This window comes from Nyctibius grandis, chromosome 3 (assembly GCF_013368605.1).
Source record: "Nyctibius grandis isolate bNycGra1 chromosome 3, bNycGra1.pri, whole genome shotgun sequence".
Classification (NCBI taxonomy): Eukaryota; Metazoa; Chordata; class Aves; order Nyctibiiformes; family Nyctibiidae; genus Nyctibius; species Nyctibius grandis.
Genome location: NC_090660.1, coordinates 80,745,575 through 80,769,572, shown reverse-complemented (window position 1 = coordinate 80,769,572; position 23,998 = coordinate 80,745,575). Strand labels below are relative to the sequence as shown.

General features: G+C 42.6%; 1 protein-coding gene across 1 annotated transcript in view; it reads right to left on the bottom strand.

The window, feature by feature from the left end:
* Positions 1 to 4,077: 4,077 nt before the first annotated feature.
* STMN2 (stathmin 2) overlaps positions 4,078 to 23,998 on the bottom strand; it is a 44,135-nt gene continuing 24,214 nt past the window's right edge. The window contains exons 2-5 of the mRNA XM_068396622.1: positions 20,111 to 20,206; positions 19,307 to 19,479; positions 6,998 to 7,189; positions 4,078 to 4,137 (exon numbers count right to left, since the gene is read on the bottom strand). Coding sequence (XP_068252723.1) covers positions 4,078 to 4,137; positions 6,998 to 7,189; positions 19,307 to 19,479; positions 20,111 to 20,206 — 521 coding nt within the window. The remainder of the gene's footprint in view (positions 4,138 to 6,997; positions 7,190 to 19,306; positions 19,480 to 20,110; positions 20,207 to 23,998) is intronic.

The following is a 23,998-nucleotide window of genomic DNA, read 5'->3' as shown; positions in this document are numbered from 1 at the left end:
AAGGGAAAAAAGGCATTGCCTTCAAGTTCTAGATCAGTGATGGGTTTAAACCCTACATCCAAGCCTCCTGACTTTGGAAATGTTTGACTTTGAGCATAAATTTTATGGCTTCAGTAGGACCACGAGAAGTGTGACAGGTTTGAATCATTCCTGTTTGATTACTCAGACAGTTTTCTCGTGGCAGCCTGGACATAACTCATGGGTTAGCTAGTTGGAAACCGAACCCTACCCACCCTTGGAGGTTCAGTCCCTGGACCCACGGAGGCCACGGGTCAGCAGTGCCTCTCTCGGTGTCAGCACAGCTCTGCCCTGCTGCTGAGCCATCGTCTGTCCCAGTGAGAGCAGGGAGTATCTGCGTGGTGCAGCGCTGGTGCTCCAGGCTCCCTCCTGTCCTGCGGGAGGTTTTGGGCAGCACAGGGAAAATACTCTGCCTTGCAGCGTCAGCTGCTCAAAGCTCATGGCATGTAGTTGGGCATCTGCAGTTAATCAAAGAAGTGGCCTAATTTTTTTTATCTGAAAGTCCTGAGCACTCCGTTTGCCGTTGAATTAAAAAATAAACGGAGCTATTTTGAGTAGCTATAATGGTAATATTTTAAAAATGGATGTTTTGAATATTTTATTACTTTTCAAGGAGATCTTTAATCTCTACCTGTGCATGAGAGACCTGTGGCATCAACATGCTTTTGCTAGCCTAAGCGAGGAGGAGCTAGGAAGGCAGTATTAAGGCAAAATATAAGGAAGTAATGTAAGTAAACAGGAGTAATATAAGGAAATGTCCACGCTGCAGCTATCCAGATACTTATTTTCACTATTATAGATTAAATATGTATTTGCAAACAGGCTTTCAAAATATAGTTATACCTTAATAAAATGAACTCTACACCCACAGCTGTTAAAAGACCTAAGTGGAGCAGAGATTGGGCTCTGACATGGGTCTACAGTGCTCACACCATCTTGTTCTTCACTCATTTCCCTGCTGCAGTCTTGGTACCTGTGGAGAAGCATTTCCCAGGCAATGCCCAGGTCTGTGCAGGGGTGAGCACATGATAGGGACCATCCCAACAGGCAACTTTGAATGTGGACGCCCTCATTTGAGTACATTGAGGTGCTGGAGTGAGTCCAAAGAAAGGTAATGAAGCTGGTGAAGGGTCTAGAGCCCAAGTCTTACGAGGAGCGGCTGAGGGAACTGGGGTTGTTTAGTCTGGAGAAAAGGAGGCGGAGGGGAGACCTTATTGCTGTATTCAACTACCTGAAAGGAGGCTGTAGCGAGGTGGATGTCGATCTCTTCTCCCAAGTAACAAGCAATAAGACAAGAGGAAATGGCCTCAAGTTGTGCCAGGGGAGTTTTAGGTTGGGTATTAGGGAAAATTCCTTCACCGAAAGGGTTGTCAAGCATTGGAACAGGCTGCCCAGGGAAGTGGTGGAGTCACCATCCCTGGAGGTATTTAAAAGATGAGTAGATGTGGTGCTTAGGGACATGGTTTAGTGGTGGACTTGGCAGTGCTACGTTAATGGTTGGACTTGATGACCTTAAAGGTCTTTTCCAACTGAAACAATTCTATGATTCTATGATTTGTGCAGAAAGAGAGCTTAGCCCCATGGAGGCGAAGCAGGCTGCCCTGCTTGGCCTCAGCATCAGAGCTTTGTCCTGGGCCTGTTCTCTGAGCAAGCGTAGCCACCAGCTCAAACAAGAAAAGGGCTTGAAGCACAACCAGAGCTTTTTAAAGTCAATGGATAGGGAAAACTCTAAGTGACTTGCCATTGGGAAATGAAACCAAAATCCAGGAGCCCTCAAACCAAGATCCTGGACCTTAAATTGAAATATAAGCTTAACTGAATGACCTTTTTTACTGGGGCTTAAAGCAATATACAAACTTTGAAGGCTTGGCAACATTGAAGCTCATGAGATCCAGATTCAAAGTTTGCTATTTGGCTTCTCTGCCAGGTTTACTCCTGGTAATTTTGCCAGAAAGGCAAGGAATTTAGGCAAGGAAACCCACCTACCATAACAAGCTGGAGTACTCCTCTTGTGCTGTGGTACAGAGATCACTGCACACAGAGCTGAGCTTGACACCTCTGAGCAGCTTCTGCTGCTTTTTGACTGCAGGCTAAGTCTTCCAGGGACATAATTTGGCTCTGAAATAAAACAGGCTGCATGGGTCAGAAACTGACTGTTGCAGATCTGGAGCTTTTGGTCCATCTCTCTGAAAGAGCAAATAAATGATGCCACTTTTGTGACTTCAAATCAGAACACTAATCCTAGAGGTAATTCTCAATCACCCATCCAGGTCTAAATGGGGTCTGACCCAATTTTGTATCTCAGCTCTGCAGCTCAGCAGTTTCCCTTGTGATTCTGTGTTTTTCAATAAATCCTGTAAATGAATCCCTTTTACCCTGAAAATCAGTGTGTGAACAGCCAGAATCTTGCTGCAGATAATCATGTGTGTACCCAGAGTTACATTATTCACTTTTCTTTCCCCAAATTCCTTTTTTTCCTGCCAATATTGAGTCAGGATTCAGGGGTGCATGTGCATGTGTGTGTAGCTAGTTCTCTTTTTTAATAAACTCAGTGCTAGAGGTCACTTACAGGCTCGGTTTATATGGTAATCTTTAAAAACAACCAGCCTAAGCACTGGAAAACACGTAGCAGGGGTTATTCCTGTATTAGCAGAGAAATAGGCTTTGTTTATTAATAGGTGTTATATAAGTCTCATTTCCATGCTTTTATGGACTACATTAGGTTTTCATCTCACATGGGCACATGTCAGGGAAGTAATGGAGCGAGAGAAGAGACGAGCTCTTTTTCAGTTCACAGAACCCCAATTCTTTATTAATCACAGCTTGCTCACAATGACATACAGGAAAATAGCACTAATGAAGAGTAGAATATGCAGGCAGCAACCTCCAGGGGGGCAGGGACAACTTCAAAACTGCAGCTATTTTGGCGATGATGTGTTAGGTTTGGTGATACTGTACTTGGCACAAGCACCCTGTCTAGTCATTCCTCCTGCTTCAGCCCTCTTAGTCCTAGATGTCTGTCACTAGGTAGGATTGGTTAACACTGAAGAGTAAAGGAAATGGAAGTCAGCAGTGTCAAAAAAAGGTAACAACTGGCTCACGGGTTCCAGGTGAAATATTTGGTAGCCTCTTGTACTATTACACATGTGATGTGGTAGCATCAGATAAGTATCATAGATCATGGCACCTACAGATAAAGCCACTTGATGCTTTAGTTGCTCCATCAATAAATTTTCAAGTGGTGAATTAAGCTCACTTTACAATTAGCATTTGTATGGCTGTTTGGCATCATCCAGAATTTGTCATAGCTTGATGGTTACAATGTGCCTCTTAAATTTGCCTCAAACTGATCCCACTTGCTTTCATTCTGTTGCACAGCTGTATTTGTTGCCTCTCACCTCAAAAAGTAGAAGCAACAAGTACCGCGTGTGGCGATTTAACCTCAATTATATAGCACACTACAGAGTCCTGTAGCGTAAGTATAATTTGAAGAAACTACGTTTTAAGAGCCTTTTGTCTTGGACAGCTGAACGTGAAGTCACGATACCTGTGATCTAGTCACTGTTTCAATGAAGCTTATTGATGGCAAAGCAGTCTAGGTTATTAGGCAATGACTGGTCTCTAGCACCATAGAACTACTACTGACCTCGTGGTGGGTTGGAATGAAAGTCGCAGGGAATGGAATTAGACGTGAGGTGCTTCAAATGAACCGACCCAGCAAATTCAACCGTGTGGAAATAGACAACATCAGAAGCCTGTTACAGGACATGTAAGATTATGAAATAACTTGCATAATGCAATACTTGTATTTTTTAACAAAAATGTAAGTATTTACAAAATAAGATCCAAGTTTTTTAAACATCAAGCAAATCATTCTGCAAAGAGACCGCATTCTTTTTGTTTTAATTTTGTTTCTTTTTTAAAGTTTTTTATTGAGTTCTTGATTTTTTTTTTAAACCATGTCATACATTTCCCATACTGATATCGCATGATCCATAATAATATAGGCAGGGGGAGTTTACTAATGGTGGGGATGGGTCACATCCACCCTTGCTGTTTTCAGCCAGACAGTTCCACCTGGAGCTCCTTGTTTCTACGGACCTCTGCAGCATGCCTCTCCTGGAAAACATCAAGAAGGGAAAAATCAAACCTCTTTCTCATTCTGCCTGCCCAGGGAGCTTCCTGATGACAACCCTTCTAGGTTGTGCATTTGATGCTTGTGCAAAACTTGTTTCATAGCACAACCATCTTTAAAGGATGCAACTCAGGAGAGGTGTCATCCACCAGACCAGCCTGAGGCACGTTTGATGCTTACATTCTACTTATGCTCTGGAGCTCAGTCTTTTATCTGATACGGCATTATAATCCTCATCACCTCACAGAATTTCATTTTAAAGGCCCACATAGAGACATGCTGCCTGCAGCATAAAATGTGCCACATGCTCACATTTGCCCTTTGAATTCCTAGATGTTAAACTAAATATAGGGAAGGATGAGTGGGCTTGAATTAATTGCTTGCACACTGTATGCAGAAGAAGTGTTAGTTACTGTGTTATCTGTAGCATTTAGGAACCATAAAGGTTCAAGAATTTAGTTCCTCCAAGACAGGTCAATCCGAACATCTCAAACATCCCTTAGACTGAACAATGAAGCTAGCTGTGCTCTCCATTCTTTCTCTGGCTGTGATGGAGAAGGGATGCAGTTACCAAAAGTCAATGCTAGACCCTTCTGTCTGCTTTCAGACATGCTGTCTTCCCTTTTACAAAAGCAGTCATAATTAATTTAGACTTATTTGAGCCACTGTATATTCAGATACTTCTGTGGAAATGGGCCTGTGGTCAGGAACAACAGCTGTCAAATGAATTTAGCAATGTTCTACTTAGGGTGTTTATAAAACTATTATTTTTGGCAGCTTCTGGGTTTTAGGGTTTTTGGTTTATGTCTATCTCCTTTCAACTGTCAAACTATCAGACTTTTACCTCCTATGTCTGATGACTGAAAAAAACCCCAGACAACCAAATGACAAGCACAAGGTGACTACAGAAGCAAACATCCATCCCTAGCTGGCATCAGTTTAAGGCACTCCCTAGGCATTTCCGTGCATTAGAGGGTCTTTTATGGTCAAAAATTCACTGAAGTCAACAGTTATCTTTTTATTGTCCGAGTTGGACTATGGATCTTAGGCCAAGACAGCTTATTGCATCAACTGACTCTGTAAATCACAGTTTCTTATAAGATCCATAACTCTGAATGCTACATTTTACACGGGACTTGTTCCTTGCTCTTGTTAACTGCATTATACAGAAGTCATCTTTGTAGGAACTTCTAGCCACCAGAACCTCAGGGTGTCCACAGTTCCGTGTAACTTCTGACAATTTGGACCCAGATATCTCACTTCTTCTTTTCCTGCATACTCAGGGTTCACTTTTGTGTTGACGAAACTGTATAGTCATGCAATTTTTAATTACTGGTCTGTACAAATGTTCCCAAATGGGTTACTGTCATCTTTGTTCAGAAGCCTTCTTTGAATTTCATGCACATATGCCATCATATTGCTGTGGAAACAGGGCTTAACAGTCTGTTAACGTTTACCTAATACAGAGAGATGCTTCAGCTGTCCTTCCCATTTCCTTTTGGACCTTGAGGATGGCTAATTGGCTTTTCGCTTTGTTTTCATAAGCTTTGGGATATGTGCCTGCAAACTAATCTAATGCAAAAATGTCAAGTAATCTGGGTACAGTTCTTAAACTCAAGAATTATCCCATTTGTGTAGTCACTTATAACACCATCCTTTGCTTTCTGTTTTTTCTTTTCTGCTCTTCGAGACTTTTGTCTCCATCAAAGAAGCAGAGGTGCTTATGGGGAAGACCTCATTGAAAACCACTGAGAGATGTTTTCTTTCTGTTAGTCAATTTACTAACATATTAGAAAGTTGATCATTGAGAGAAACAAGTGATCACTCATGCAGAACTAATTATTTTTTTCTTAACACTTCTAAATCTTTATTCGCACGTTTCCCTCTCTTGTGTGGAAGGGTTGGAGAATGGCACACTTGATCCTGCATGGTGGGGTTTGTCATTTACCTGTTTCCTCTGGCTGTACCAAAGATCTCCAAAAGAAAATTTACTCTCTTTTAGTTGCAAGACTTATGGAAGAACAGGCCCCTTTTGATGTATAGGAAAGATCTTTTCCCCATATTTTTTCATCTTTCTGCTCTGACAAACCAAGAACTACAGACGCAGGACAACTGTTTGATTTGATCAATGACTTTTCTTAGAAGCTGAAAGCTAAACGCAAGTGACCTTTCATTTGTTCACAGCACTTCTTAAAAGCTAGAAAATCAGCCTTTCTCTGGAGGCAGTCCAGCAAAGGGCAATGAAGGTTAAGGAACTGAAGCATCTCTCAGTCTGTCCTATGAGGAAAGGCTAAGAGAGCTGGGACTGTTCAGCCTGGAGAAGAGAAGGCTCAGGGGGATCTCATCAGCGTGTATAAATTCCTGAATGGAGGGTCAAAAAGCCAATCTCTTTTTCAGCGGTGCCCAGTGACAGGACCAGAGGCAATGGGCACAAACTAAAACACAGGAGGATCTGTCTGAGCATCAGGAAGCACTTTTTCACTGTGAGGGTGACCAAGCACTGGCACAGGTTGCGCAGGGAGGTTGTGGAGTCTCCTTCCTTGGAGATATTCAAAAGCTGTATGGACATGGTCCTGGGCAGCCAGCTCTGGGTGGCCCTGCTTGAGCAGGGGGTTGGACCAGATGACCTCCAGAGGCCTCTTCCAACCTCAACCATGCTGTGATTATATGATTATAGAAGTTCAGTTTTTTTCAAAAGTGAGTGGTGGTTTAGATAGGTGTCAGGGGCTCTGACAAAAATTGCTCAGGTGTAGCAACTGAGGTAAGAGCTACACACAACATCTCTTAAAAATATTGATTACTCTTTCCTCTCTAGTCTAAGATAAGGAGTGACGGTGTGGTTACCTTTTCTTGGAGACGTTCAATAAGAGCAGCTAAATTAGCTTCACGGTTTTCTTTGATCTGTTCCATTTTCAGTATCAGCTTTTCCTCTGCCATTTTGCTGAAGTTATTGTTCTCCTCCAAAGCCTTTTGAAGCACTTCTCGCTCATGTTCTCTCTTCTCTGCCAGATGTTTCAGCACCTGGGCCTCCTGGGACTAGAAAGAGAGAGATATGCAGCTGAAATTAAATACTCATGTGGAGGAAAAAAAACCCCATAGGGCAACAGTTCAACAAGTTTGGAAACTGCGTAAAGTTTGTTGCTTTGTTGTTATACGCACTGTTTGGAAAGACCACTTCTGTGTATAAACCAGATTAGCTTCAATAACAGGGGCTTAAAGGCACTGGCTAAATGTGGGGTACACACTTTAGGCAGCAGCAGAGAAGTGTCCAAAGCACTTCTGTTAACAAGAAATGCTGTTGTGTGTTACTGTCCTGGGTTGTCTGGGTTACTGCAGCGGTTGATCAACCTCTGATAGCTGCAGTCTTTTAGCTATAAGCATTTTATTTGTAGAGATATGGGACTGGGGGCTCAAGGTATACACAGTGTTAAAAGGAGGCTGCTGACACAGGAGAGGTGCATTTTTCACCTAGGCTGGACTATTCATTTATGTGCTTGAATAGTTAAAAGCAGATGCAGACTTTGAAGTCTACCATTGTGAAAGACAAATAGAATCAATTCAGATGATGTTTTCTCCCCGTGATATTTATGTTTGGCTTCATCTCACTGATTAGGAAGGGAAAAAAGGGTTTTATTCTACAGAAAATAACAAAAAACCAGCTATTTTAAGTTAAAAATTCAAATGGAAGATGAAAACTGCATGTAGGAATCAAGCGGATGCAGCCGATGTGCAATACTGTGTTACTCTTCTTTGTAAACTCATTGCTCAGAAGCATAAGCTTTGTTATTTATTTTACATGAAATTACTAACATGAAACCACTAACCCTAGGAGAGAAGCCAAAGAACTTGCAGCATTGGGCCCATTCTCCAGGCAAGTCTAGTCGAAAAGACAGTATGTTTCAGAAGGGTTATTTGGAAATTATAAAAAACATTGTACACTTTTGGATAAAATAAATTAGAGGGAGCACAAAAAGCAAACAGAAAACAGGGAATGAAATATGGCTTCAGGAAGCTAAGTGTGTATTTAATTGCAGATCACAATGCAGTGTTGCCATTGTTATCCATAAAAATGAATTAGTTTAAGGCCTAAATTAAGGGCTTTAACCAATAATTACAAGTAGTGGTAATGAATCCTGTTAAATTCTGTTGTGTGGCTTTAAATGGACTGAAAAACACTGCAATTCTTTCACATGAGCAAGATCCAACTAGGAGGAGAAAACAAGTATATTAACGAAGATAAGATACAGATAAAGCCAAATGCACTGACGAGGAAAATTAGGCAGATTCTAGAAAGGGCTGCAAAAGCCAGGCAGAACATCTTGCAGCAAGACACTGGAGTAAAACACATCTGTCTTTGCAAAGCTGTAATGGCTTGCTTGAGATCAGAGGAAAGAGCTACTTTAATCCATCTCGGCCACTTAATGCATTTGCTTTCACCTCTGGCCTGGTTGCAGTTAAGGGCTCATTTCTCAAACTCTGATCCCTGGAGCACTTGCTGATGGGAATGGTCTACTGAAATGGTTGATACCTTACAAAGGCTCTTCCTTGCTCTTACCTCCATTACAGCATATGCTTAACAGAGAGTAATAGAGCAAGTGTTTTTCAGACCTTTGACTCCGAAAATAACTGTTGTGCTGGCCAAAAGATGTTGTAAATGGGAATAAAAAGTCCCGAGACAGGCGCAGCAAAGAGCAGAGGGAGTTTCACTGGTGCTAAATGGAAGCAGGATAAGCCAAAGGGAGAAAGAGCTGGGCAAAGAAGAAATTTTGTAGACTAATAGAAAAATCATAAAAGCCCCAGAAGTTTAGCATAACCATGAACAATCATATAATAAAAATAGGTTATTTTGAAGTAAAATATTTTATTTCAGATACTTAGCATTTAACATTTCTTTAACTGTAGGCTATTTCAAAATGTAAAAAAGTTATTTTGAAAGATTTGGTACAATGTAAAACTGAAATAACTGAACATCATCTTGCTTTACCATTTTTGGACCAACTTGAGTGGCTCAGTTTGACCAGTGCTTGTGAAGCTATTCTGCATTTTCTGTTTAATTTACTGCTCAATGGCAACCTTTCATCTATTTTGGAAAAATCATCATTAAATTTTGGTTGCTGATATGAATTTTGTGAACTCTTTGTTTAAGTGATCTAAAAGTAACTTTAATAATCTAAGAATGTATCTATCTCCCTTCCTGTTGGGAGTTTGAATAGAAAAGATACTATGATACTAATTGTAATGTCACTTCCCATGAAATGTTTAAGAAGTGACTTGTTAATTTGGATGGCTAACGTTTCATGGTGTTTAAATATGTATATACAAGGTTTTATAAAATCAAGCATTTTCAGATTTGGAAAACAGGCATTTCCAAGGACATATCTAGGGCCCACGGAGATGCTATAATAAAAAGTAAGATTTGGATTGTGCCTATAAACAGCATTTTTGAAAAGAACATTGGCTTTCAACAGGAGGTAGCAAAATGCCTTTGAGACTTTGGGGCACTTGCCCATTTTTCAGGATTTGTTTTCTTCCATTCAAACCCTTTGCCTTCTGGAACCACTTGTTATTATCATAAATCCAGGAGAATAGTGAAAAATTAAGAGTTCCATATCAGAGTACACACTGTTCTGGAGGCTATGCTGCCAGACAACACATTCAAAAGTAATTTATCCACTAATGCATGATAATAAAGAAAATTCTTAAACTCTAATTTGGTAGTCACTGGATGCAAATTGCATTGGCACCAGTAAGAGTCTGAATGAAAGCTAAGCCAGGCCTCAGGAACTGACTGCACACCCCTAATGTGATTTTACTTTACTACATGCCTTAAACAGCATTCCTTTTCCTCACTCAAAACGTTCAAGGTACCCAGGACTGGTTCAAAATAAAGGGACACCCCTCCCCACCACAAAACATCCATGGGGTAGAGTCTCATTTAGACTGACGTCCCTCTTCTAATGCTGTTGTACCCTAGCTGTGAGTCTGCCTGTTTCCCTGATGTTTGGACCATTTTTGAAATTCCTTTATGACAATTTTGGAAGGTGGTTGGAATGTTTTCGTACTGGATTGTCAAATGATTTTCAGTTCCAACACATTTGGCAAAAGAACTTGGCCACCCTCTCTGTTCAAAGTCTACTGCACATCCAGAAATGGCTAAATGAATGCCCCAGATAGCTTATGGGGCTGGGATTAACAGACACCCTTTGTTGTTTGTGTTGGCTTTTAACTGCTGTGTTTGGACTCCCATGGACTTGATAAAGGATTCCAACATAATGTAGGAAGCTTTTATTCCAAGTTTATTTTCAACACTGTATTGTTTGAAGTGCTAGAAAGGAAATTTTTCAAATCCGTGATAGTCCATGTTCTAACGCACTTGTAAATGGCTTACGATAAGCGCTTCTTGTACAGCTATTGTGAGAAAATGAGTAAAAAAGGCTGGGAGTGGGAGGAAAAATAAAGAAGATTAATAAGGAGAGAAAAGTATGAAATTCTGGGGAAAGGAAAAAGCAATACTGAAGGGGGAATATCCAGAAGACTTCTTAAATATAACAAGGCATAATCAATGCAGTTACAGCTGCAGCACCTAATGCTAGATGTGGAGGAATAAAAATGTTGCAAAACATTCCTGGTACAGATCCCTTTGCTCCTAGAAATGTACCGCTGTGCTAAAAAGATGGCTAATGCAGGCAAACTCCTATGATATTCATGTCATATTTCTAAGGGACCATGTGCACCCCCAGTTTTCAGAGATGAGTGCTTCAAAAGGAAATCCACATCTCACACTTCGCTGGCCAGAGATAGATGCAGATAACTAAATACTCACTTAATGAGCAAAATTATTTATGGAAACTGGCTTTGGAGATACATATATTTTTTAATTATTACTCACTGGAAGAAAATTCTACTTATCTGAGTAACAGGTGCTTTATTTTCTCACATTTATCTAATTTTCTTTGACAAGTACATCCAAACATTGAAGTAATTTATGCAGAGATAAAATTAAAGGACTACTTTTAAGCAAGAAATGGGTTCAGACAACTTTTCAGCTGGGAATCTCAGCTTGAACACATTCACCTCAGTTACCAGGATCCTTAGTTTCTAGAATGTATGAGGCACACTACCAGTCATGAGATCTCTACTTTCATAACACATTCATTCACTGGCTGGATTTTTTTAAAATTAAATTGTTCAGCAGAAGCTGCATTAACCTTGGTATTCTTAAGTGTATTGTGTATTTGTCCTTGACAGGACAAGGGGCAATGGGTGCAAGCTGGAGCACAGGAGGTTCCACTTAAATTTGAGGAAAAACTTCTTTACTGTAAGGGTGACTGAACACTGTAACAGGCTGCCCAGAGAGGTTGTGGAGTCTCCTTCTCTGGAGACATTCAAAACCCGCCTGGACGCGTTCCTGTGTGATATGGTCTAGGCAATCCTGCCCCGGCAGGGGGATTGGACTAGATGATCTTTCGAGGTCCCTTCCAATCCCTAACATTCTGTGATTCTGTGTGATTCTGTGATTCTGTGATTCTGTGATTCTGTGATTTAAGAGATACAATTAATGGAATATAATACGAAAACAGGATTAAAGGCTCTTACTGGAATGTAAATGCCAAGGTGAAGCCTAGGTATTAATCAGAAAGAAATGGTGTGTTGAAGTAATGATGTTTTCAGGGGAAGGAATTGAGGCTGGGATTTTTCCACATAAAAGCAAGGGAACAGGCTCAAGTTAGACCTCCCTCATGGAACTGGCTTCTTCAAATCTCTGTATAGTTACACACTATTCCTCACTAAGAATGCTACTATTTGTATTACATTAGAACCTGTTCAGCCTGTTGTGAGGGCTCACTGTCCCAGTATGCAAATACACAGGGAGAGGCAGTTCCTCTCGCAAAGCAATGACAGTCTAGAGACACAAAAAAGAGGAGGATGCTCCTGCTCCATGGGGTCACAGAGCAGAGGAGTGGAACGGCCATATGTCAGTAGAGGCAGAGACATCTGAGCTGTAACTGTAGGTGAAGTCTTGCTTCTACTAAAACCAGATGACCAGATGGTGCAAAATTTTGCCTGGTTTTGGATGAGGATGTATTTTTTTTTGTCCTGCTTGCCAGTGGAGCTCTGGGTCAGGGCTACTAAGAACACAAAGAAGAGTAAAAAAAAAAAAAAAAATGAAAAAGAGCCCATCCACAATGTGAAACAAACCCCTTCACTTTCTCTTCCTCAAATGGCACAAAATTGCTGTTCTCAGGATTGTGACCCATGGGGATGAACAAGGCATGTTGGAGGGATGCAAGAGGTGCCACCTGAGTCCTCTGCCTAATGCTTCCCCTCCTGCTCAAGAGATGTTTCTTAATTGGCTGAAGTTTGAGGCCTGGCATTTTGAAGTTAATAGAGATCAATGTCAACTTGTCTTACGATTGTTCATTAGCAGCAAAGCCCATGGCAGACTGGGGGAAGAGGCTTTGCCAGCATCGGGATGTATGCTGTCTCTGCTCTTGACTCCACGTGCTCTGAGACAGACCTTTGTGCCTAACACCAAACCCTCTCCTCGCTGGTAGCAAACATCCTCCTGCGGGCACATATCCCATAGGCTTACGCTTTTTGGATGAGGAGCTGCGGAGTGGCTTGTGGTTTTGGCTATCTTTTGTAAACATTAGGGGTGAAGCACTATATATAGAAACACTAGGGTGTAAATCGAAATGGGGCAGGAACACCTGGTTCTGGTGCTGATTCCACACATATTTCTGGGACCTGTACATGGAAAAGCATTTCATACTGTATTCCCTCTCTGTACAAGCAGAGCTGAGGGCCGGCAGTGACAGAAAGGGAGATCAGCAGATGGGCAAGACAGGAGGCAAGTGTCTTGGGCAGTGCCTGTCCTCCCCCCCAGCCTGCTTGCTTACAAATTACAGGAAACCAAGGAGAGGAATAGGAATGAGCTGGAAGAACAAAGAAAGCTCCACTTTTGCCAGGGAAGGTGCTGATCCCTTCTCTGCCTCTCCTCTTGCCTGGAACTGCAGTTTTGTAGGTCCTGCACAATTTCTAGGAGGGGGCATTTGTCCCCTAGCTCCACCACCTTCCCCACCTTGGCGAAGCCTTTTCCCCCAACAGCCTGCTGTACCATGCAGTAAAGCATGTGTGGCTTTTTCAGTGCCAAAGGAGAGATGGATCAAGAGTATTAAGAAGTGCCTCTGGGCAGGCTGTGGGGGTGGCTCAAAAGGAAAACAAGTTGGGTGCTGAAGCCTGACGCAAGTGCGGCCATGATGCTGGCAGAGATGCCCTGGGCTGCCTGCCTGCTGCAGGGAGCACAGCGAGCCTTGCCCAGGCTAGGCTGCACGGGAGGCTTATCTTGCAGCATTTCATAGTAATGGTATTAAAAACTCATGTAGCTTACGTCTATATCCAACAGCACCAAAGTCAAAAATTATGACTGTTCTCCAGCATTCTTTGTGGCACTAAGCACTAGGGATGAGCCTGATTCAATTTCATCCCCATACAAAGCCACTAAGAGGATTTAATTACATACGATTTCTCTCTCGTAATCCAAAGTCTAGTAGAAATGTGCATCCTTTTAGTGTTTCATTTTTATGCTAGAAAGTTGAACATGGGCAATAAAGATATATAATTCAGCATATGGCTCTTGAAGCCTGTACATCAAGTGTAATAATAGCTGAACATTCAAGGCCATTGGATAAAAATTGATAAATGTTAAAGGTTCTGTAAGAAATAAACTTTGCTACTTACAATGTCACTGTGCTCTAATTTCTTAAGGGAAGGGAAGGATGAAGAGATCTTTCTGATTACCCACCAAGGTGGGAAAATATAGCACATACATGCCAAAAAAATAATGGGATAATAATGACATGCTGTAAAGAGGATTCTATAAATGGAAAGGACAAATCTGTAACTAGCCCAAATGGGTCTCGCTGTGTGGTGCAAAAGGAAAAAATGCCTCAGGTGAAACTCTCGGTTTGGTCTGAGAGTATGAGTTCACAGTGAGTGCCAAGTGAGGTAGAGAAAAAGGGGGAGAAAAGGAAAGAGCCCTGTAAAAGCTTATAAGGGAATAAACAAGAATGATAAACAGGAAACAGCATAAGCAGGAGACTGCTGAAGTGCATGTATTGCTATAGAAGTTCTCATGAGTTCAAAAATTTATTAATGAACACTGCCTAATTAACAGAGCAGAACCTAACTCCTGAACGGTGTGAAATCAACTAGTATTTTTTCTGAAAAGGCAATTCTCATCCATTAGTTGTACTTCATTTTAATTAGAACTGTGCTGGAAGGACATGATCTAGAATGATCACGCCTGACAGCTGTTGTACATAGATTGAAAAGTATGATAACAACTGCCATGCTGGATGTCAGAAAGTCTGTCTGGTTTGCCTAGCAGCAGAAAGTGGAAGATGCTCAGGGAAAGTGTGGACGAAGTTAGGCAAATCTGCCTGGTCCTTTCCTTGATATCTATCTATCTATCTATCTATCTATCTATCTATCTATCTATCTATCAATCATCTATCTATCTATCTATCTATCTATCTATCTCCCTAGCTTTCAGCAGTCACCAAGTTACGTATTTTCTGAGCCAGAGATTGCACTCATGTAATAATTTCCTACAAGGTAGTGCTCTATCAATTTTACTATTATCTTTTTGAAATAAATAATATTTTAATAATCTCTAAATAGTCTGTGATAAGAAATACAGCTTGATCAAACAATACATGAAAATGTGATTCCCTCTGTCTGTTTTGAAATTGCTGTCTGATGATTTCATTGAGTGTTTCTTCACCTTCGGATTGCATGAAACAGAATGTAATTGTTCCTATTCATCTTCTCATTACCGTTCATGACTTTGTAGACTTCTATCTTATCTTCCATCTGTTGTCTCTTTCCAAGCTGAAAAGTGAACTATTTAATTTATCTTCTTACAGAAGATGTTCTGTTCCTCGGATTGCTTTTTTATCCTTCTCTGCAATATACTCTTTCTCAGGCCCAAAATGAAGGCAATAGTTGAGATGTGGGAGCACCAGGGATTTTAACAGTGAGGTAATGAATTTTTCTGCTCTGTTACTTGTTCCTTTCCCAGCAATTTCTGCTGGAGCACTAATGTGGAGGATCTTGTCTATTAAAATAACTCAGTTATATGTTCGTTCAAAATTAATACAGTACCAAGGGGAAGAAATGGCAGGTGTCTGTATTGCTATCACTGATTGCCAGTTTATTGCATAATGAGTTTTTCTTTAGGAAGAAATGAACAGTAATGAAATCAATGAAATGAAATCTCTGGGACATTCAATTTATATTTCCCACTAAGTATATGCATAATATCAGGCTTCTTAATTGCTGCCATTTCATTCTGTGTCCATATCTTTACTTGAGTATTTGTACTTGGTACAGAGGCACTTCACAGATGGAGTATTTGGGGCATATCATCATTTGGGTGCGTGAAGGCTCATACTTCTGGGCAGCTGCTAGTGCAAATGCATATTCCTTTCACATACAGTCATGTCATTTTACTGAAACAAGTACTCTGGCAGAAGTATGTCTTTGAAAGAAGCAACAGTGCTAATGTGTGTGCATTAGAAGCAGAGAGTATTGTGTTAGCAAGGTGGCAGAAATGGCAAACGTGGCAACACTTCAGCACTCACCTAAATGAATTGTTCAAATTAGAGAGGTCCAGAATAGTCAGGTTTCACTGCAAATCAAAACTGAGGGCCAGGTTTTAAGGACCTGTCAGTAATCCAGATCTACTGACTTCAGTGGACTCACACCTCACCATACATCAGTGTTATCACTTCACTGGGTTTCTTGGAAGCGACCCTGATCTGGTCTGACAGGAGTGAAAGGAGAATGGAGCTGCTCCATGTGCTATTTCACAGAATCACAGAATCACAGAATGTTAGGGATTGGAAGGGACCTCGAAAGATCATCCAGTCCAATCCCCCTGCCGGAGCAGGACTGCCTAGACCATATCACACAGGAACGCGTCCAGGCGGGTTTTGAATGCCTCCAGAGAAGGAGACTCCACAACTTCTCTGGGCAGCCTGTTCCAGTGTTCAGTCACCCTCACCGTAAAGAAGTTTTTCCTCATATTTATGTGGAACCTCCTGTGTTCCAGCTTGCACCCATTGCCCCTTGTCCTGTCAAGGGATGTCACTGAGAAGAGCCTGGCTCCATCCTCTTGACACTTGCCCTTTCCATATTTATAAACATTAATGAGGTCACCCCTCAGTCTCCTCTTCTCTAAGCTAAAGAGACCCAGCTCCCTCAGCCTCTCCTCATAAGGGAGATGTTCCACTCCCTTAATCATCTTCGTGGCTCTGCGCTGGACTCTCTCTAGCAGTTCCCTGTCCTTCTTGAACTGAGGGGCCCAGAACTGGACACAATATTCCAGATGCGGCCTCACCACGGCAGAGTAGAGGGGGAGGAGAACCTCTCTCGACCTGTTAACCACACCCCTTCTAATACACCCCAGGATGCCATTGGCCTTCTTGGCCACAAGGGCACACTGCTGGCTCATGGTCATCCTGCTGTCCACTAGGACCCCCAGCTCCCTTTCCCCTACGCTGCTCTCCAACAGGTCTGTCCCCAACTTGTACTGGTACATGGGGTTGTTCTTGCCCAGATGCAGGACTCTACACTTGCCCTTGTTATATCTCATTAAATTTCTCCCCGCCCAACTCTCCAGCCTGTCCAGGTCTCTCTGAATGGCTGCACAGCCTTCCGTTGTGTCGGCCACTCCTCCCAGTTTTGTGTCATCAGCGAACTTGCTGACAGTGCACTCTAATCCCTCATCCAAGTCATTAATGAATATATTGAATAGTACTGGTCCCAGTACCGACCCTTGAGGGACTCTGCTAGACACAGGCCTCCAACTGGACTCTGTCCCATTGACCACCACTCTCTGGCTTCTTTCCTTTAACCAGTTCACAATCCACCTCACTACCCGATCATCCAGACCACATTTCCTCACTTTAGCTGCGAGGATGCTGTGGGAGACCGTGTCAAACGCTTTACTGAAATCGAGATAGACCACATCCACAGCTTTACCATCATCTATCCACCGGGTTACGTCCTCATAAAAGGCTATCAAGTTGGTTAAGCATGACTTCCCCTTGGTGAAGCCATGCTGAGTGCCCCTAATGATCCCCCTATCCTTGATGTGCCTAGAGACAGCATCAAGAACAAGTTGTTCCATCACCTTTCCGGGGATGGAGGTGAGGCTGACCGGTCTATAGTTACCAGGGTCCTCCTTCTTGCCCTTTTTGAAGACTGGAGTGACATTCGCTTTTCTCCAGTCCTCAGGCACCTCTCCTGTTGCCCACGACTTAGTAAAGATGATGGAGAGTGGCTTAGCAATGACTTCCGCCAGCTCCCTCAGCACCCTCGGGTGCATCCCATCAGGGCCCATGGATTTATGGACGTCCAGATTGCTTAATTGGTCCCTGACCCAGCCCTCATCTACCAAGACAGATTCCTCCTCTATCCTGACTTCTTCTGGGGCCTCAGAGGTCCGGGGCTCCTCAGGACAGCCTCCAGCAGTATAGACAGAGGCAAAGAAGGCATTCAGTAACTCCGCCTTCTTTTTATCCTCTGTCTCCAGGGCCCCCACCTCATTCATCAGTGGGCCTACATTGCCTCTAGTGTTGGCTTTACCTGCAATGTATTTGAAGAAGCCCTTTCTGTTGTCCTTGACCTCTCTTGCAAGGCAAGAATTTGTGGCATATCTGCTGTCCCTGGACTTCTGTATACCTTTTTTGTTCATATCTGGAAACAATTCTGTAAATGTCAGTTTTAGTAACAAATCATTTTGTTCAAGAGATAAATGAAAGGCTTAGAGACATCTAAGCTTGTTTCATTTTCAGATATCCCCTACCAGGGACTCCATGAGCGGGTGGGAGGAGTTTCTAACTCCAAGTTAACTGGTGCAGGCAGATTTGCCACAAAATAGGATTGATGGCCTGGCTGAAGGACACAGAAATTCCTTTTATGGCTCCTGAGGCTTCTCTGGATTCTGTGGCTCTCCTTTTGTGCCATAGCAAAAGGAAACATGGACTAACCAGGACAATATATTACCACATCTTGAGTTCTCTGTGGCCACTGCAGCCAGCCATGACTTTCCTGAAATGGTGCAACACAGCATAAACACTGGGCCCATACAGAACACTGATAATTTTCAGACTGTCAATTCAGGCTGGCAAGGGTGAGTGTCTCATTGACTTTTCCTGTCATCCTCCAACTTATCTGATCTGGAATTTGGCCTTCTATCTTCTGAAAAAAAAAAAAAAAGGCAATCTGAGCTACCTCTGACTTAGAACAAATAAAGACCTCTCCAACACATCAGTCATGATGAAAAGCAAATAAACAGTTAATGTGGACCTCCTGCTGCATGGACCCTGCATTTGTGCTAACCTTTGTGAAGAAGGTATAACAACCCTTCCAAACCCTACATGACAAACTTACCGATTATGAAACAGGGTTGTACCATTATGGGTAAGGTCATAAAGAAGGGAAGACTTAGTCTGTAGATAACCCTACAAGGCCAACTTCCAGCACTACTGAGACTGTCTGCTAGAAATGCCTCTCTTAGTCGCTGTGCTATGCAAGCATCTTCATTCAAGTGTGTGGTGAATGATCCGGAACACTCTTTATTCAGGGCCAACATGCCTCCATACTGCATAAATAAGACATTTTAGCTGCCTCAGGCAGGCCTTGTGAGTAATTTCCATAGGCACTACACGGAGTCAAGATCTGGTAGCCCATACGCTAGCTGTTTGAATTGCACATCCGTCTCTTAAACTTAAGACACCAGAAGAACTGCACTGGTTTTCAGCAACTATTACAGATGCTCTGAATGAACCACTTACACTCATACAGTAAGCATGCCTATTTGAACCCACATGGGTCTCCTGTCCAAAGCTATCTGCATCTTGTGACGCCTACTTCCCAAGCATCAAAACCATTGAGATTTGTTTGCAAGCTGCTGAGAGAAAATAAACTCATTTGTTTGTTTGAACATGTTAATAATTTTTGTCCACGCAAGGCACTGTGAGTCAGTGATGTCAATGGAAAACATATCAATGCACAGAAAACTTGACTGTTATTCTGTACATTAAGTCATGTCTAATTACTAGCATTTTTTTTAAGGAAAGGTACCTTTCTCCTCTCCTCTGCAGCCTCCAGCTTTTTCTGGATCTCCTCAAGGGAGAGTTCTTTCTTCTTTGGAGAAGCTAAAGTTCGTGGTGCTTCTGAGACCGGAGATGGCGGCTTTAGGATCAGTTCAAAGGCCTGGCCCGAGGCACGTTTGTTGATTTGTTTCACTTCCATGTCTGCACAACAAAGTAAGAAATAGTAAGCCCTTCAATAGCTCAGTGGTATCGAGAAGAGAAGCAGCACAGACGTTAGTGTAGGATCAGAAGCACAGACAAAAGGTTTAGCATCTTTGCCTTGGGCATTTTAAATACAATGGCAGATTATGGGCTGAAAACTGTTCTCAGGAGAAGTACATTCCATTTTATCTGTAACAGCTTAATTATACCTTAATCTCATAAAGATAAAAATTTACAGCAGTTTTAGAAGCTTATTGGGGTTCTGTCTCATTTCACACCCCCTGCGAGCAGTGCCCTGTTTAATTTTTAAAGCGTGCTTTCATCTTTTATTCGTTTCCTTGGGAATTATGTCAGCTGTGAAGAGCTGTAATTCTCAAATGGGTAGTAGGAAAAGTACAGCTCAGTATGAGAGGGCTAGCTTTAAGACTTTAGTTAGTTGCTATTAGGAACAATATCCAGCAATCACGGGTAATATACCACCAATAGAAGGTAATACCCAAAAACCAGCAAATGAATTGTTAAATCAGCAAAACATCCACTAACACTATGGACTGAGATGGTGAAATGATTCATTTCCCAGCACTAGCACATCATCTCACCTGCAGGATGATTTCCAGTAAAAGTCACTCACCATCATATTTATAGATGTTCATGTTGCGAGGTTCAGGGTAAAAACAGGAGCAGATCAGAGAGAGCATGGACAGCTCCTTCATCTTTTCCTTGTAAGCTGAAATGAGAGACCTTGTTAGCATGCTTCACTTCCCCAGATCCTCTTTACTGAATCTCTAACTGAGGTGACTGGCTGGGGACCAGCAAATCTGCTTCATCACCCACCTGGCAGATTTCTCTAGAATCTTACTTCCAAATATTTCTTCTGAACATTGAGCCTTTATCAAATCATACATGAGATGCTCAGTGCTGCAGAGACTGCTTCTGATCTCCTACATGACCTCAGTCTTGGGTCTAACCCAGACAGTCCTCTTTGGTTTATACAAAGTGAATCTGGCTACCAGGAAATGTATTTAGCATTGGAAGAGTGCCATGATTCCACTCTCTCCTGGCAGGTGGAGAGAAATGAAGCTCTTACAAATTCTCTGACGTATCCAAATGCAATTGAGAACAGCTCTGAAATGCTGCCTGTGTGTTGTCATAGGCAGATGCTCAAGACATTATCTGTTACAAATGAAAATGTCATCCAGAAAATTAAAAATAAAACCAGAAATGAGGATGCATTTATCAAATCCTTTGCATATTGCCCTTAATATGCGTAACTACTTGCAACAAAGCTTTTCCTTCCTCACTTACTTGCTTCCGTACTCAGGTCTAGTGTATATCAGCTGATGCAATAAATAGCCTTGTAATGTACCTTTACAGTGTTACCTTTACTGACTTTGTAATGCTTATAGGCCCCAATCATGGACTGTGGAGGACGTGGTCTAGAAATGGTGATACCAATACCGAACCATTATACAACGTTCTGCATTCACCCTTTCTAATTGCTATCATCCCAGCTTGTAAGCAGGAAAATAGTCTTGTATCTGGTCACTTGGCAAGTCAATGACAGAGCCCAGATTAGATCCAGCTCTCCTGGGTCCTGGGGCTATACCCTAGCCACTGCCCACACTGCATAAAGTATGTATGTTGAGGGAGAAGTTGCTTCAAAATTCATCTTGGCACACACAAACCCCTGCTACTATCAAAATCATGTCTACAGAGACAGACACACATTTGCTGCCAGCATGTGAAAACATGGCTTAAAATATAACTGTGGCTGAAAGTATTGTATTTAACAGATTAGACCAAATTAATCCTTGATGTTACTAAGGAAAATCAGACAGTCCTTTGATCTTCAAATTGTGGATACATATGAAGCTGTCATTCAGCCTTCCTCATGGATGCTCTTGTGCTTTTTTGGATTTTTTTTTCCTACTCAGAAAGCTCCCTGAAGTTGATCAGGGCTTGAGAGCCTTTAGGTGCTACTCAAAATGGTGGTATTTGAACGATACCGTACAGCCATAAAAGACAATTTAAAAAGATTCTATAAAAAGACAATAAAAAATGTTTCTATAAATACATTAAGAACAAAAGGAGGGCTAAAGAGAATCTCCATCCTTTATGTGATGTGGGGAGAAACATAGTGACAAAGGCTGGGGAAAAGGCTGAGGTGCTTAATGCCTTCTTTGACTCAGTCTTTAGTAGTAAGACCAGTTGTTCTCCGCGCACCCAGCCCCCTGAGCTGGAAAACAGGGACAGGGAGCAGAATGAAGCCCCCATAATCCAAGGGGAAATGGTTAGCAACCTGGTACACCACTTAGACACACACAAGTCTATGGGGCCGCATGGGATCCACCCAAGGGTATTAAGGGAGCTGGTGGAAGTGCTCACCAAGCCGCTTTCCATCATTTATCAGCAGTCGTGGCTAACCCAGTAGGTCCCAAGTGACTGGAGGTTAGTAATTGTGATGCCCACCTACAAGAAGGGCTTGAAGGAGGATCTGGGGAACTACAGGCCTGTCAGTCTGACCTTGGTGCCGGTGAAGGTTACGGAGCAGATCATCCTGAGTGCTATCACGGGGCACGTACAGGACAACTAGGCAATCAGGCCCAGTCAGCAGGGGTTTATGAAAGGCAGGTCCTGCTTGACTAACCGTATCTCCTTCTATGACAAGGTGACCTGCTTACTGGATGAGGGAAAGGCTACGGATGCTGTGTACCTAGACTTCAGTAAAGCCTTTGACACCATTTCCCACAGCATTTTCCTGGAGAAACTGGCTGCTCACGGCTTGGATGGGCATACGCTTTGCTGGGTAAAAAAATGGTTGGATGGAAAGGCCCAAAGAGTTGTAGTGAATGAAGTTACATCCACTTGGTGGCCAGTCACAAGTGGTGTTTCCCAGGGCTCAGTGTTGGTGTCAGTTCTGTTCAATATCTTTATCAATGATCTGGATGAAGGGATCGAGTACACCCTCAGTAAGTTTGTAGACAACACCAAGTTGGGCGGGAGTGTTGATCTGCTTGAGGGTAGGAAGGCTCTGCAGAGGGATTTGGACAGGCTGGATCGATGGGCCAAGGCCAACTGTATGAGGTTCAACAAGGCCAAGTGTCAGGTCCTGCACTTGGGTCACAACAACTCCATGCAACACTACAGGCTTGGGGAAGAGTGGCTGGAAAGCTGCCTGGTGGAAAAGGACCTGGGGGTGTTGGTCGATGGCCGGCTGAATATGAGCCAGCAGTGTGCCCAGGTGGCCAAGACGACCAAGAGCATCCTGGCTTGTATCAGAAATAGTGTGGCCAGCAGGACTAGGGAAGTGATCGTCCCCCTGTACTCGGCACTGGTGAGGCTGCACCTTGAATACTGTGTTCAGTTTTGGGCCCTTCACTGGAAAAAAGACATTGAGGTGACGGAGTATGTCCAAAGAAGGGCAACAAAGCTGGTGAAGGGTCTAGAACACAAGCCTTATGAGGAACAGCTGAGAGAACTGGGGTTGTTTATCCTGGAGAAAAGGAGGCTGAGGGGAGACCTTATCGCTGCCTACAACTACCTGAAAGGAGGTTGTAGCGAGGCAGGTGTTGGTCTCTTCTCCCAGGACAAGAGGAAACAGCCTCAAGTTGTGTCAGAGGAGGTTTAGACTGGATATCAGGAAAAGTTTCTTCACTGAAAGGGTTGACAAGCAGTGGAACAGGCTGCCCAGAGAAGTGGTGGAGTCACCATCCCTGGAGGTATTTATAAGATGTATAGATGTGGTGCTTAGGGACATGGCTTAGTGGTGGACTTGGCAGTGTTAGGTTAACGGTTCGACTTGAGATTATCTTAAAGCTCTTTTACAACCTAAATGATTCTATGATTCTATGATACATCAGTTCAGGAATGGATTTCTAACTGCCAGTGGATGATTCATTAATCTAATTAAATTTTGCATGGGGGCCTCCAATCATAGTCACTAAATAACCCAAAGGCAGCTTTACAGAAACCACTGGTGAAAGCCAGGATCTCCGGTCAAGAGTGTACTGAAGACTTTGCTTTCTGTGAGCTGAGGTTGTCAAGGAAGCTCGGACTTGACAAGTTTTTTGATTTGAAACCTAAGTACCAACTTGCAAAAGGAATAATTCAAAAATCCTCTGAAGAGACAAAGCATGTCCAACTGATGTCTGTTAATAGTCAATGATATGTTCATTTAGGCCTCCATTCAACAAAGCATTTAACCACATGCATAATTCTAAGAGCACAGGTGCGGTTTTCCAGACTGTCCTTTGAAGAGGACTTGTCCAGCCAGCTGCCCACACCACCAAAACTGCATCCTTTTAAGCAGGGAGGTTGTGGAGTGGGCACACATCAGACCCTGCATGCTACTGCTGCCTCAGAGGCTGCTAAACATACAGAAAATGGATGCTGGGTTGCATGTTAAAGACATGGCCATTCATGACACAAGCTGGACACTAAATGTTCTTATACAAGGTCTGCTGAATCACTCCTACAATGTATACCTTGAAACACCTTTGCAGAAAGAGGCATGCAAAGC